The sequence below is a fragment of the Pecten maximus genome, chromosome 15 (genome assembly GCF_902652985.1).
Source record: "Pecten maximus chromosome 15, xPecMax1.1, whole genome shotgun sequence".
Classification (NCBI taxonomy): Eukaryota; Metazoa; Mollusca; class Bivalvia; order Pectinida; family Pectinidae; genus Pecten; species Pecten maximus.
This window is the reverse complement of record NC_047029.1, coordinates 25952176-25966105: the sequence shown is the minus strand read 5'-3', so window position 1 is coordinate 25966105 and position 13930 is coordinate 25952176. Positions and strand designations below refer to the sequence as shown.

The following is a 13930-nucleotide window of genomic DNA, read 5'->3' as shown; positions in this document are numbered from 1 at the left end:
CACACGATAGACAAGTCAAAGAGATAAAAAGAAATCCTGACTGCATCATTAAAATGTCAAATGTTACCAAAGCCAATTAAAAACGGCAATAAAGGCATCATTGGAATATATTTATCTTAAGGATAGGTGCCATATATGTTAGCCGTCTACAGAAAGTTTAAATATAAACTGCAAAGGCAGAAAATCGTCCGTTCACATCTAGGATCTATTGGAATAGTCGGGGCCACGTGCATCACAATCTTGTGTTCAACTTTCGTATCTGTTGTTAAATAGGAATAGAATTTAAATCCTGAAAAAATTGAGGGGGTAATGGATTACATTCATGTTAGCTTCAATCATAGGGGCCTGACAAAATCCCCACCAGTATACATGTATGTGTAATAGATATGTATAATACCTGTGTAAAGTCCCCGTGACTATAATCGGTGCAAAAATCCAAGTAGAACACAAGAAAAGCAAACCAATATGCATTTTTAATGGGGATGGGAGTGCTGGGATGAGATGTGCGTGAGGCAGTGTGTGTTCGGGAGGGAGAATTTGTGTACGGGAGGAAGAGTGTGTGTGCGGGATCGACAGCGTGTGTGTGCGGGAGGGAGGTGGTGTGTGTGTGCGGATGTGGGTAAGTGTATTTGCAAGGGTGGTGGTTCTACTATAGAGGTTTTTTTTGTTTTTTTTTTATCTTAATCAACAACCTGCAGTAGTATTGTTTCATTGACACAAATTTCCAACCCACGTCCCATAATGTATTACTGTGTAGTAATATATATGGACCGTTGTTGTTTGAAGTTCCTGCGCCTTTAAGTTCAATACTGGCATGTCTGTTCATCTTGAACATGGAGCGGAAAACTTAATCACTTCTTGAAGTTCAATAGTACATAGAAAGATATAAATCCTTTGAAGATTAAAACAAAATCCCTACCAATTACGTGTATAGTAAGATGGAACACGTATATTCCTCGAGAAAAAATCCCTACCAATTACGTGTATAGTACAATGGAACACGTATATTCCTCGAGAAAAAATCCCTACCAATTACGTGTATAGTACAATGGAACACGTATATTCCTCGAGAAAAAATCCCTACCAATTACGTGTATAGCATAATGGAACACGTATATTCCTCGAGAAAAAATCCCGTGAGAAAACAGCTACTGCAAAATGACACACCAAAGCACAAGAGAAGCCATCGACCCGTCTCCAAAAATAAATATCCATATAACAATAGGGTTTATAACAGGGGAAACAATGAGCAGGCGATGCTTTCGTGGAGCAGGAAGCCACAAGCTGTATGTAATCACTGGTGCCACCTACCCGACCACGTGTACCGATCCAACAAATGACGTCAATTGCTTTGAAGTTCAAGCGGTATACAATGTACCTGAAGGCGACATCTATCGGGACAAATTTAAAGTTAAAATGAAAATTTCAGAAAAGCATTTCAAAATCAAATTGGATTTGCTGCAGGACAAAGAAGCATCAGCTTAAATAATTGCAATTTCAATGAAATACAACTGAGTTAAAAGTAGTTCGAAATGTTTAAATAAAACATCAAAACTTAAAATTAAGTAAATCCTTCATGTAGGTAAACTTGAGGAAAAATAAATGCATATTATGCACAAGCACTAGATATATGGGAAATACCCCTATCAAATACCTTCAGTGAAAACCATGATAGAATTCGGTATACAAACAAAAATCAATCGATGACTTAATGCGATAGATACTTATGAAACCAACATTTGAAAACCTCGCTTTGAGGTGGAACGCCAACGACTTTTAGTATTAGCTAAGAGTTACATGCAACCGTTGAAATAAGAAATATGATAATTGCTCTAAATTGAAATTACTTAAACAGATACAAAGATATTCTAAAATAAATAAATAAATAAATAAATTCATGAATCATTCATAAACAAATAAATGTCAGTTTATATTCATTATGTTTAGTACCCTTTTAAACAACGTATGCAGTATATAGACATCTTACATGAAGTGAGAAAAAAAATATTAACAAAAAACTAAAATACTGCGGTAAAAAAGTGTTTAAACCAAATACCTAGACCAACTTCAATATACAACATTCTTTAAGAGCTTGACATATGTTCAGTTTAAAAAATAATGAGAGAATTTGAGATTTTTTTTATCGGAAGCATAATTTAAATCATTTGGTTTCTTCAGTCGGGCTACTTCCGGTCGAACATTCACCGGAAGGATCGCAATTTTCCGAGAGCATATTTGTGAGTGCTGCTTTTGCCCATGCAATTACTGGAAGGATCTCCTTCGCGAAGTTTTCTTTATGCTTTTGGAAACCGTGCACGTTTTTATCGCCGTCGTTTGAAATATAATTGTTTTTGCAGAGAGAATTTGTCATATTGCCGTTAGTGTTTTCATTTGCGCTAACTTTTGAACAGTTCTTTTCCATTTTGTCAAGATAAGATTTGATACGACTATCTACCTTGTCCATTTTCTTCAGTAGCACAGATTCGTTCCGCTTGGCCATTAGTTCCGCTTTCTTCGACAATTCTTTCATATTCTTTCTTTGGCGACAGCTAGCTTCGAGTTGTTCTTTGTGAAACTGGCTGTAAACCTGTTGTTGCCTCATTTGCTTGGGCTCCCAAAGTTCTTTTGTACGTTTCCTCCCGCCTTGGTAATAAAAATATTTGTCGGCATTCGGTCCATGTGCTTTCAGTGTGGTCCCCGCTCTGCAAAATTTATTCATGAATGCCTGGAGTACTTCCGGCGGAAGTTGACCCGTCACAAGAAGGTGCAGCCAATCATTACTGCCGTATGCAAAATGCTTGTATTTAACGGGTTGCTCGACCTTGCCAGCAAGGAGTTCTGTTGCTGAAACTTTACCGACCACTCCCTGATGATTTGGAGGCGCGGCATTCAGCGGATCGATGTTGGAATTCTTCTCGCAGACACACTGTGAATAATAAGCGCCATACAGCCCAGGAATCTTAGAATCCATTGGTTCTTTGTGTATTGGTGGCAAATGCCGTTCCTGCTGGCGAATTACTTCGTCAACATTTACGTCGACCTCAGGCGCCTTCGCTTTTGGCTCCTTATTGACGATTTTGTCACAGCTCGTGGTTGAAGGGTGTGGCCGTTTATCCCCTGTTGTTTTCGCTATAACCTTCTTCCGAAACTTAAATTTAGGGGGTTCCGACGGAATTCTCAGGGCGGGGAGTCTGACATGCCGACCACTCGACATCTTCTTGTCATGGCTACAAACAACTCTTACTTCCGTTCCTATTGTGGCGTCATAATATCATAAAGTTTATTATGACGTCATAGTTACTGTCGTGTTGACCATTTTGATTGAACATCAAAATACAGATATTGGCGTCCATCGGTTTCACTCACAATGGACTATAACTTTATTAGGCCCATGCAAGTATTACTAAAGAAACTATTCAATGTATATATTTACCTTTAAATGATTGTTTTATACATTGAATGGAAAGGGAAAATCGACAGGTCATGAAACTTCAGTGTGTTACACCATACCAATAGTTGGTCCGGAGCACTTTGAAGTTCCACTTGGTCATCGGGGTTATAACTAGTATTTTTGCTCTTTTTTTCTTTTAGTATCAGCAGCAAAAAGAAATACTTCAGCTTGTGATCGGATGCTCTTTGGATGATCATTGATATAGATTACAAAAACCAATCTCTGAGTCACACCAGATGAAACGTGGGCCCACTTTGCTGCCTCTCTCCGTCTTCTACAACACGTTGTGACCTATCTCTAAAGGAACTATAATTCTTTGCTATAAGTTCATCGCTGATCTGGCGAATGTTGAACATGGCTTCAGATCATTTATCTATCACCCTAAAAAGCTAAACAGCTACAGCGATGCTACAAATCCGTATGGCGACTTGACAACAGAAAATTTGCTGTTTATGTGTCTTACGATTTCGTCTCTTATAAAATATTCCAGTATTTTTTTTATAAATGATTTTATTAGAATCACAAGCCTGTAACTCCCGGCTTGACCCTTTTCACCATTTTTGTAAGTTTTGACAGGCATTTATATTTTCTTCATGTAATCACTGTGATATATAAATTATATGATGTAACTATCTTTTGGCAGTGTATACACATAGCGATTCACTTCGAAAATGTAAATATTCTATAGTTGAAATATTTTCATTATCAGTGAATATTGAAGTACAAATTTTTAAACGACAGCAGCCGGGCATTGAGGCAGGTACATAAAATATGCATGTATAAAATAGAATTAGAGTTATCGCACCCAGACATAAATATGGTCCAACTTTCTCTCAATAAAAAAAGGATGGAAGCGGTCTCACATGTACAGATGGTGTATATATTGCACGATGTATTTCCATGTAATGACATGGTCATGAATTTGATAAATATGCGCTCGACATTACAAATTATAACATACTGTTTACATATATAAGCTACACAACTGTTCTCAATTATCATTCATAGAGTGAAGCGTTGAATTAAGAAAAATATAAGATAGACTTAAATTATTTAAAATGCCCGGAATGGCGATATCTAAAAAAATCAATCAATCATAAAATTGCAATAAAACAGATCATTAGCTCATGAGTACATCTATGAATGTAATTATCGCTCTAAGATATAGGCCTAGAATTAGATACACTGTACATGTACAGTATTTCTATCGTGTCACCAATTTTTGTGTAACCCTTTCCATTATGTAATCAACTCTTATATGTAGCTTTCTAAATTGTCATCAGTTCCTGTGCAGCTTTCAAAATTGCTAGCGATTATTGTGCAGCCTTGCAAAGTGTTGCAGATTCTTGTGCAGCTTTCGGATGGTGTTGCCAATTCTCGGGTAGCTTTCTAATGCGTAGTAATTAATTCTTGTATAGCCTTATAATACGTTATAAATTCTCGTTTAATTTTAATGCATCACCCTGTAACAGGTAATGAAAAATCTAACGGCACTCGAACCCGGGACCTCGAGATCCGAACTCTAGACGGACGCTCTAACTATTTGAGCTACCGAGCAACTGTCGTTCAGCCCAGCCCAGTTCCCATACATTCCTCCCTCTTTCAACAACTTCGACACTGAAAACACGCACGGGACCCTTTACCACCTCCGTGAGTATTTATTTGACGCCAAATGTAATACAGGAGAGGGAAAGCACAATGACCAGACCGAGACTCGAACCAGGGACACCCGAACACTAGATCGAGGCTCTAACCATTTGAGTTACTTACCAAGTTTAGTTCTTTGTGTGTAGCTTTCTAATGTCTCATCAAGTATTGTGTGGCTTTCTAACAGTTTGTGTAGCTTTCTAACAATATCTGTCATCAAATAGTGTGTAACTTTCTAATGTGTCATCAGTTCTTGTGTAGTTTTCTCAAGTGTCATCAGTTCTTGTGTAGATTTCTGACGAAGCATATTCTGTAGCTTTCTCATATGTCATCTACATGCAATCACATTCAAGAAACATGGAAGAAATTTGAACACAACAAACAACAACAATAAAAAGTCAAATAAGCATTGGATGTTTTTGTTTATGTAGTTTATTCATATATAATTGGAAATCTTAAACTTTCAGTCAAAATAATCACATATTAAAACATGGACGGTGCATATGAAATGCAAAATTTGCAGACAATATCACATATATAGTAAATATAGTAAGAACTGAACAAAACTGGCTGAACAAGATTATGTTAATTCAATGAAAGGCCTTATGAATATGCATTCCACAAGAAAAAAGACACACAACAAATTTAAACAAAACATTTTCCCCATCCCTTCTATGAACCAGTTATATTGTTTTGTATATATAATGGTGAGCATTAATGAATGTTGCAAAATATGTAAAAAATATTTTATGAACAAAATGTGTATATTCCAAGAATATGCAAGAATATATGTAATTTGTCATTTAAAATTGGAATTCAAATTTCAATATATTATAATATAAATATAACATATATTACAACTTAAAGAGTTGAAACAAGAATTGTGCCCATCAATATGTTTTGTCCATCACCGAAGTTTATCATTCAAATACCTTGATCACTCCCACACCAGTTAAATTTGAGTAATATGTCAATTTCATCTTGTTGAAATGGGCATAAATATGAACTGACTATATAATAGATATTTTACAAGAATGAACATTGCATTTTTTATTTTAATCTTTAAAAAAAGCAGTAAATTTAGTCATCAAGAACACATAAAATATCAAATAATCTGTCTAATGATTTACCTTGAGTTATTCTTTTAAGTGATTAAAATAAAGCTGAAGTTATCCTGAAAGTACTATGAAAAACATTTTAATAGCTGATTTTTTTTATTTCTTCTACCATGAAAATAAATATACATGTACTGCCAACATTGACAATAAAAACCGTGATATACTGCCAATAAGACCCTGATTTTTTTTCTTTACCTTAAAATTTCTAATAACTGCCACTCATTTTAAAGTGGCCTTTTTACCATCAACATACTGTAATTCAAGGTCCACTCTTCATTAATTTCTCAATAATATTTTACTTTCAATTTTTTTTTTTTTCCATTTTAACCATTGGCAGTATAACAAGATCTTGTACACCATGTAAGGTATACTAATTAGAAATAGAGGCACATGATGTTACAGCAGTTCATTAAATATGATTAATAATATTCATAAAAAATGAAAAAGTAAAAAAAAAAAATAAAATGATAAAATATTATAAATGGACATATGCAAAAATATGCAAATAAATTAAATGTTAAAATTATCATATATACAATGTATATGTAAATATAGACTTGTGTAGAACTTAATTGGGTAGAACTGTGGACTGTGATATTATCAATCAAAGCACCTGCACCTACAAAACTGTCCAAAGAATTTGTGAGCATGCCCAGAAGTACAGCCACATTAAACAATTATAGACTTCTGTCAAGGTCAATGCAAGGTTTGATCAACCCTAGAAAAAAAATCACCTGAGGGTGATTAAACCTTGTATTTACCTATTGGAAAAAGGCTGCAATACATAGTACTAGTAGTTTTTTTTTATATTTACTTCCCCTGACAAATGATTGGTACATACATCACAATATCATCCAGAATTCAATAAATAAAAGAATATTGAAAACAATGAACTCAAATGAGATAAACTCTATCAATATCCCAGTATATATCACACTTTGTTGCCAGTCGTAACAATTTCTCTGTCAGAACTATGCACTTATGCCACATCATATCATCTTGAATCAAATCACTTGTCAGGAAAAGTAAGAAAAAAAAACTGGTTACTAAATACATATATATATATATACATATGTACATATAAATTATCATGTTACTAAAACCTCTCGCTGATTAGAACAGTTATATTTTTTTCTCCCCTGGCAAGAAATTTTCAATAAACATCCAACTCAAGAAAAATGTATGCAACAAAGTTATTCCTCACACCCCCAAGACAAACAGCAACATTTTAGTTTATCATATCCAAAAATGTACAAAATTACATCATAAAAACAGAAATATGTATTGGCATTAACATGTAGAAATCTGCCATCAATGGAATCATAAATCTATAAAATTTTTAAACTTTGTGTAATACACAAGGTACCAAATCCTTAGTCATCAAAAGTCGTATTATGTACATTTAACAAACCAGAGCTAAAACTTCTTCTGGTCAATTTTCCATCAACATGATTCAAAAGAAAAGAAAATGATTGCATCTTTGAGTTAGTTGTTTCAGCAGTATATTTTGAAGTGTTAATGTATTCTAAAGTATTATTTTGAGAATATTTCATATAGAAAATTGATAGATCAATTGCAGTAACCTTAGAATAATGAGCACCTCAAGTATGAATTTCTAAGGATAAGTGTTAACCATGTATGAATTCCTTTATTTTAAAATAACGTATTACACAGTTTGCGTAAACTACACAAGATTGGCAAACTACCTCCCCTTAACAATTCAAGGCACACCTCCTCAAATATGTTTGTTTTGTTTTTGCGTAAATAATAATGTTTCTATTGAGTCTGTCTGTCAATCCTTTAGTCAGTTTTAATATTTCTATCTCTTTTAGACGTTGATAAGATTGATCTTCATTCACATATAATTACTACAATATATATTTGAACGTCTTAAGGGAAAATTTGATCAGGTTTTTAACTTGTACAGTTAAACCTGCCTAAATTGGACCTTGACAATTCTGATACCTACCTGAAATCTGACATACACATGCTATCTTATTTCTTATGATATACAAATTTGTAAATGCCAAAAATACTAAAAATAGCAAATTCATTTTTCATTGAAAACAAATGTTCCCATATAAAAATTGTAAGCATATCACTATCTATAGAAGTGCTTCATACAAATTATCTATTGAAAAAATGTCTGCATATTTGTATATTCTGAATGTACATAATTATCTTCTATTAAATCTAAAAAATAATAATAATAACTACAAAGTATACATCAATATAAGTTTATATACATCTGATATAATTTATCTATTTTGTAATCTTAATTTATCAGTCAAAATCTATACAAATAGAAATTTTCTAGAAAAAGATTGCTTCAAATTTCTGAGAGTGCTTAATTCATAATCTAGAATTATTCATGTTTTTTTTAGGTGTTCTATGTTCCACATTTTAATGCATACATAATATTTGAAGATAGATTATTGTAAAAAAAAAAAAAAGCAAAAATTTAATCATTGCTGTTTCATATTAATATCTACCAAAAATATCAAAAAGTTTGATCCAAAAATTGCAGATATTTTAATATCTTTTATAAAAACACCTAACAATGTAAAATTTCTAGGAAGCAGAAATTCATATCAAGTAACATCACTTTCGATTGGTCAGTGAAAATAAGAAACGTCACTTTCTATTGGTCAATGCATACCAAAGATCTTTGTCAGAAACTGATTTGTTGCTGTTGTTGTTGTTCCTGAGCAGGTCACTTGTAACACTTCGTCGGTTTGGAATTTGTCCATGGTGATTTATCTCCAGTAAGCAAAGTGCAAAACCTGTCTACACACTATAAAAAAAACGAAACAATAAAAATGAAATAAATAAATAAAAACAGAGATCAGTTTATCTGATACATTAACACAGGGATGTAAGATCCTTGATTAACAAATGTTTAATATTTATAATGGTAAATATTTTGTTTATTTTTCAGTTAAATTTTTCATTTCAGTACAATTTTTTTAAGCTGAATTGAAAAATTGTATTTCATATAACTCAAATATGAATTGGAGACAAAAATGTTTTACCATATAATGAAGATTTTCAAAAAATATCCAGTTGTTTTTGTTATTAAAATAAAGAACTGTATTGTGTAAAATTTAGCCATCTTGATTCTTTGGCCACCTTTCCATTATCATACTTCGCAGTAATATAGTTTGAAAACTTCCCTTTCAATGTACATGGACACTTCAACAAATTCATAATTCTTTGATTTTCAGTGACAATGTTAAATGATCTGACTGCTATATTTACTGACACTGATTCAAATGAAATAGACTGTTTGGAGAGACATATACCTGGGCTTCTGGCAGGCACTGTCCGAGGAACTCCAAGAGCAGCGGTTCCTCCTTCACGACTTTTGCAAAGTCCTCATATGACACTCTTTGATCCTTGTCCAGATCCTAAAGATATGAGAAGTGACACTAAAGATCTATGTATTCTTTCGACTGACATTCAACGCTTTGATACTGGTGTTTTAGGCATGGTTACTGTAACAGTTACTGTAAACTTGGTAATATTTGTCATGCTGAAATTTTAGAGTATCAACTGAATCTAAAAAGATTATTGTTCAATGACGAATTGACACAGTACTATGGTAGAAAACAATATTCAAATAGAAAATAAAGTCAGTGCAGACATAATTTAATTGAATGCTTTTAGCAAAATTGTGCTAAAATAAGATATTAACGCTAGAATATTTACAGTTTACATTTGCATATACCTAAGAAATTATTTTTAACTTTACCTATTTATTTTAAAGCAATATAATATATGTTTAAACAACTTGGTACACTATGCACTCTTTATTTGTCTGCATTAAAGAACAGCAGATAGGCTTGTGTCTTTAAGTGAGAGAAAACTTTTGTACATTTGTATCCAGAGAAAATCACATGGTCTGGCTGGTGCATTTATATAATTGATGGATTAGAATCAATGGATCAGAAATGATGGATCAGAAATAGAGAGAGGGGGCAGCTACGAATTATAGTCTCATACATCAGACAGAAAAATCTCACACATCTCCCATGGCTACATGTAAAGATCTCTCTGTCTCATCCAATCTGCCTGAGTACCATTTCATGACATGAGACAAATGCATGTACCCCAGTAATAAAAAAAACACAGTGCATACATATACATAACCAACAAGCTGTCTGGTACATTGTGTACATAACTCACAAGGGAGGTAATTCACACTTCACATATTATTTGGCTGTTCTGAGACAAGTTTATATGAAAAACAGACTCCATGACATATACCTGCATTTAACTCAGAGTGTGTGTGCATGTCAAAGACAAGAAGCTTATCATACTACAGCCATATTATAACTTACCATTTTTTTCAATACAATTTCAACTAAATCTTTAGGGGCCTCATCTGCATCCTCTTCTGAAATGACTGTCTGCAAAAAAAAAAAAAAAAAAAAAAAAAAATGTTTATATATGATCAAATAAGTTTTCCATGTGAATTTTATTCAATGTGCTCACACCTGGAAAGTAAATCTATTTCAATACCATACATTTATTCCCTAGAATATCATTTTTGTTATCATTATAAGAAAGTATTTATATAAAAAATATTTTGAGGAATTTAAGCTGAAGAGTTGTTTGAATATAGTTGCAAATATATATATATATTTCAACCTTATATATTTTCATGCTGAGCTTGTTGCCCCATTTAAGTTTTATCTAATATAAAGGCAAATAACTTTGACTCTTGGCTCATTAAGACATTCTGTCTTGTGAGTAGGCATTGATTTATATCTAATTCTTACCCAGACAAAACTGTCCTTCAAGAAATAAAACATGGATTCTCTTGTGATGGATCCCTCATCCTTAAAGTCATAGACACGAAACATGACTGTTGATAAAAAAGGAACATGTCTCCATTAGATATTGAAAATGAGGAAATTAATTATGTATTAAGCAAAACAAATCTGTTTGTTTGTCTTCTGGGTTTATTGCCCCCATGAAAAGACATGATCATTTTAAGACAGGATCTTCTTGTAGTAGTTGGTGGCTACCTCACTCTACACTAAACAGAAGCCCCTTTGTGTTATGTCTAGCAATTGTGGCATTTAAGACACAACCCTGATTAAACAACACTGCTAATTTATTACAATGAAAGGTCATCAGAAATATCAATTCACCAGGGATCAAGAGAAATGATTTTAGTTTGTAGGCGGATGTGATATTTTATTTGCATCCATCAGACTAATTACCCAGGTAAATAGTTTCTTACAAAGCTCTCATGTGCAAATTTAAGAAACAAGCAATAAATCAGGTTTGGGTAGGTTCCAGCAATAGCATATTATATTTAGGCCCTTCTTCATTTGAGGGACAAAATAAGACCACTGGACTAAGTGAGTTGTATTGATTCCTATTGAAGCAACGTACATTTCAATCATGTTTCACTCATTCATCCCCGAGTAGCACGGCCACATCCTTAATCTACCAAACAGCTAGGGTACATACATCTCAATATCAAACCATAAATTATAAAATGTAATTTCATTATGCAAAATATTACATTTTGTAAGATCTTCCGACTTCTTTGTGTAAATGCTGATCCCATAGGTAATATACTTACATTTCAGTTTCTTTTCATCCAGCTCCTTTGATAGGTAAACAGAGAACCCTACAACCCATTCCTCTTCATTGATAACCGTATCACGGTCCATGTCAAAAGCTTGAAACACTGAAAAGAAATAAACATTAAAATTAACAGATACTTAATTAAATTTCAAAAATAAAATGAAAAAAAAAAAAAAATAATAAAAAAAATAAAAAAACACTTTAAATACATGTACATATACCCCATAGCTGCCACCAAATCTTATACATTGTATGACATTTATCCTTAAATATCCATTCCCTACTAGTGTAAAAGTTTAGTATTATAGTTCAGGGTAGGCAAAAATTTAAAAAGGGGCTCAACAGAGCCACAATAGCTCAGTCGGTTTAGGGTGAGATCATACCTCTATCCATTGTATACATACTGTATGACGATCATACCTCTATTCATTGTATACATACTGTATGACGATCATACCTCTATACAAGTATACATACTGTATGACGATCATACCTCTATTCATTGTATACATACTGTATGACGATCATACCTCTATCCATTGTATAATACTGTATGACTATCATACCTCTATACAAGTATACATACTGTATGACGATCATACCTCTATTCATTGTATACATACTGTATGACGATCATACCTCTATCCATTGTATACATACTGTATGATGATCATACCTCTATCCATCAAGACATTGTCTGTCAATGAGAATTCTGCTTGCAGCATGTCCCTGAACTTTGACTTATCCACCTGTGGTTTGTCAGCATTCTTAACTTCTGTAGCATACTCCCTAAACATCATCAGCAAGCATTGAACTGCATCTTTTTTAACTGAAAATCGATAAACAAACATGCATATATGATGTACAGATATATCATTCCCAGAAATAACAGAAACGATATGTGCTTAGCTGGGATTTTGTCAGATACATGTACTTTTGGAATGGGACCCTATCTGAAAATTGGAAAAATAGCATTACTGTTTTTGTTGTTTTTTTGCATGTCTTTATTTTTTTATTTTAATGGTTACAAATTATAAAAATTTGTCATCTGACATCATCAGAATTCATAACATTCCATCCCAGTAATTGTTTTTTGTTTTGTTTTTGTTTTTAAAGTTAAGTAAGAATTACAATTATTGTTGTTGCTTTTTAGCAGTGGATATAAAATGTATTTCCAACTGGGGAAAAAAAGTCAAACATGGGTAAATACACACGGCCGATTACAGGACCGAACAGACACCTGTCACGTTACAGGTTAGGACCAAAATGTTTCGACTCAGGTTGAGGAATCAAAATCATTGAGCGAGTCGTCCTCAAACGTCCACATACAATGATGGGCCACAAAACATGTGACATCTGACAATGCAGTCGTAATATTAACTGATTATTGATGCATCTGAGCATCACTTAATTATCAGTATTGACATCATGCGTGCGTATTTTGGAGAGGGCGTTTCTGATTAAGCCAGCTTACAGTTATGCTCAGTATTTTCTTAGAGAATATGTGTTAAGAAAGGTTTGTTCTTAACTTACATCGGGTTTTCTTTGCTAAATCCTCAACCATCTTAGCTTTAGGTTTTGATCTCGACATCTTTGCTGCTGAAACTACACGGACACTCGCTTCCTCAACAACGGAATAACAGTTGTGGTATGTATAGAAATAACAAAAGAAAGCGGAACGAAACTTTTAAGAGCCGTACATTCTTTATCGATGGAAAGAAATTAATAACAAAATTGCTCATTAATCAAAATAAAAACTATATTTAACTGTTTAAAAATGCGAACATTTTTTTTTATAAGGTCACACCTTAACTGATCCTTTATTGAAATTCTGCAAAATTTCTTAATCGGTTTCTATGTGTGCCACGCATGCGCTAGTTTCACATCCGGGTTGAGGGGAATTTTTGTACGCTGTTGCTAACCCAGACCTGTTTTAGGAACACGGACTATATTTTGATAACTTATTTATTGATAAAGGTTTTTAACCAAACAGTGAAAATATGTGAAAAAAGGAAATAGTTTGAACGAAAAAATGTATTTAAGAAATCCCCGATTGCGGTTTCATTTCATGTGTTTAAGAGTATATAATGTAAAGGTTGGGATACTTCACATG

General features: G+C 33.2%; 2 protein-coding genes across 2 annotated transcripts; both read right to left on the bottom strand.

Moving 5' to 3' along the window:
- Positions 1-1446: 1446 nt before the first annotated feature.
- LOC117343153 lies at positions 1447-3248 on the bottom strand. Its single transcript, XM_033905477.1, has one exon. It carries the CDS (start codon positions 3212-3214, stop codon positions 2162-2164), a length of 1053 nt encoding a protein of 350 aa, XP_033761368.1. The 5' UTR covers positions 3215-3248; the 3' UTR covers positions 1447-2161.
- A 2264-nt stretch (positions 3249-5512) lies between these two features.
- LOC117343709 (EF-hand calcium-binding domain-containing protein 1-like) lies at positions 5513-13460 on the bottom strand. The gene is made up of 7 exons (XM_033906176.1): positions 13351-13460; positions 12494-12646; positions 11813-11920; positions 10998-11083; positions 10557-10625; positions 9519-9623; positions 5513-9010 (listed from the first exon to the last, which is right to left on the bottom strand). The coding sequence occupies exons 1-7, from the start codon at positions 13406-13408 to the stop codon at positions 8930-8932; spliced, it is 660 nt and encodes a 219-aa protein (XP_033762067.1). The 5' UTR covers positions 13409-13460; the 3' UTR covers positions 5513-8929.
- Between the last annotated feature and the right edge of the window lie 470 nt (positions 13461-13930).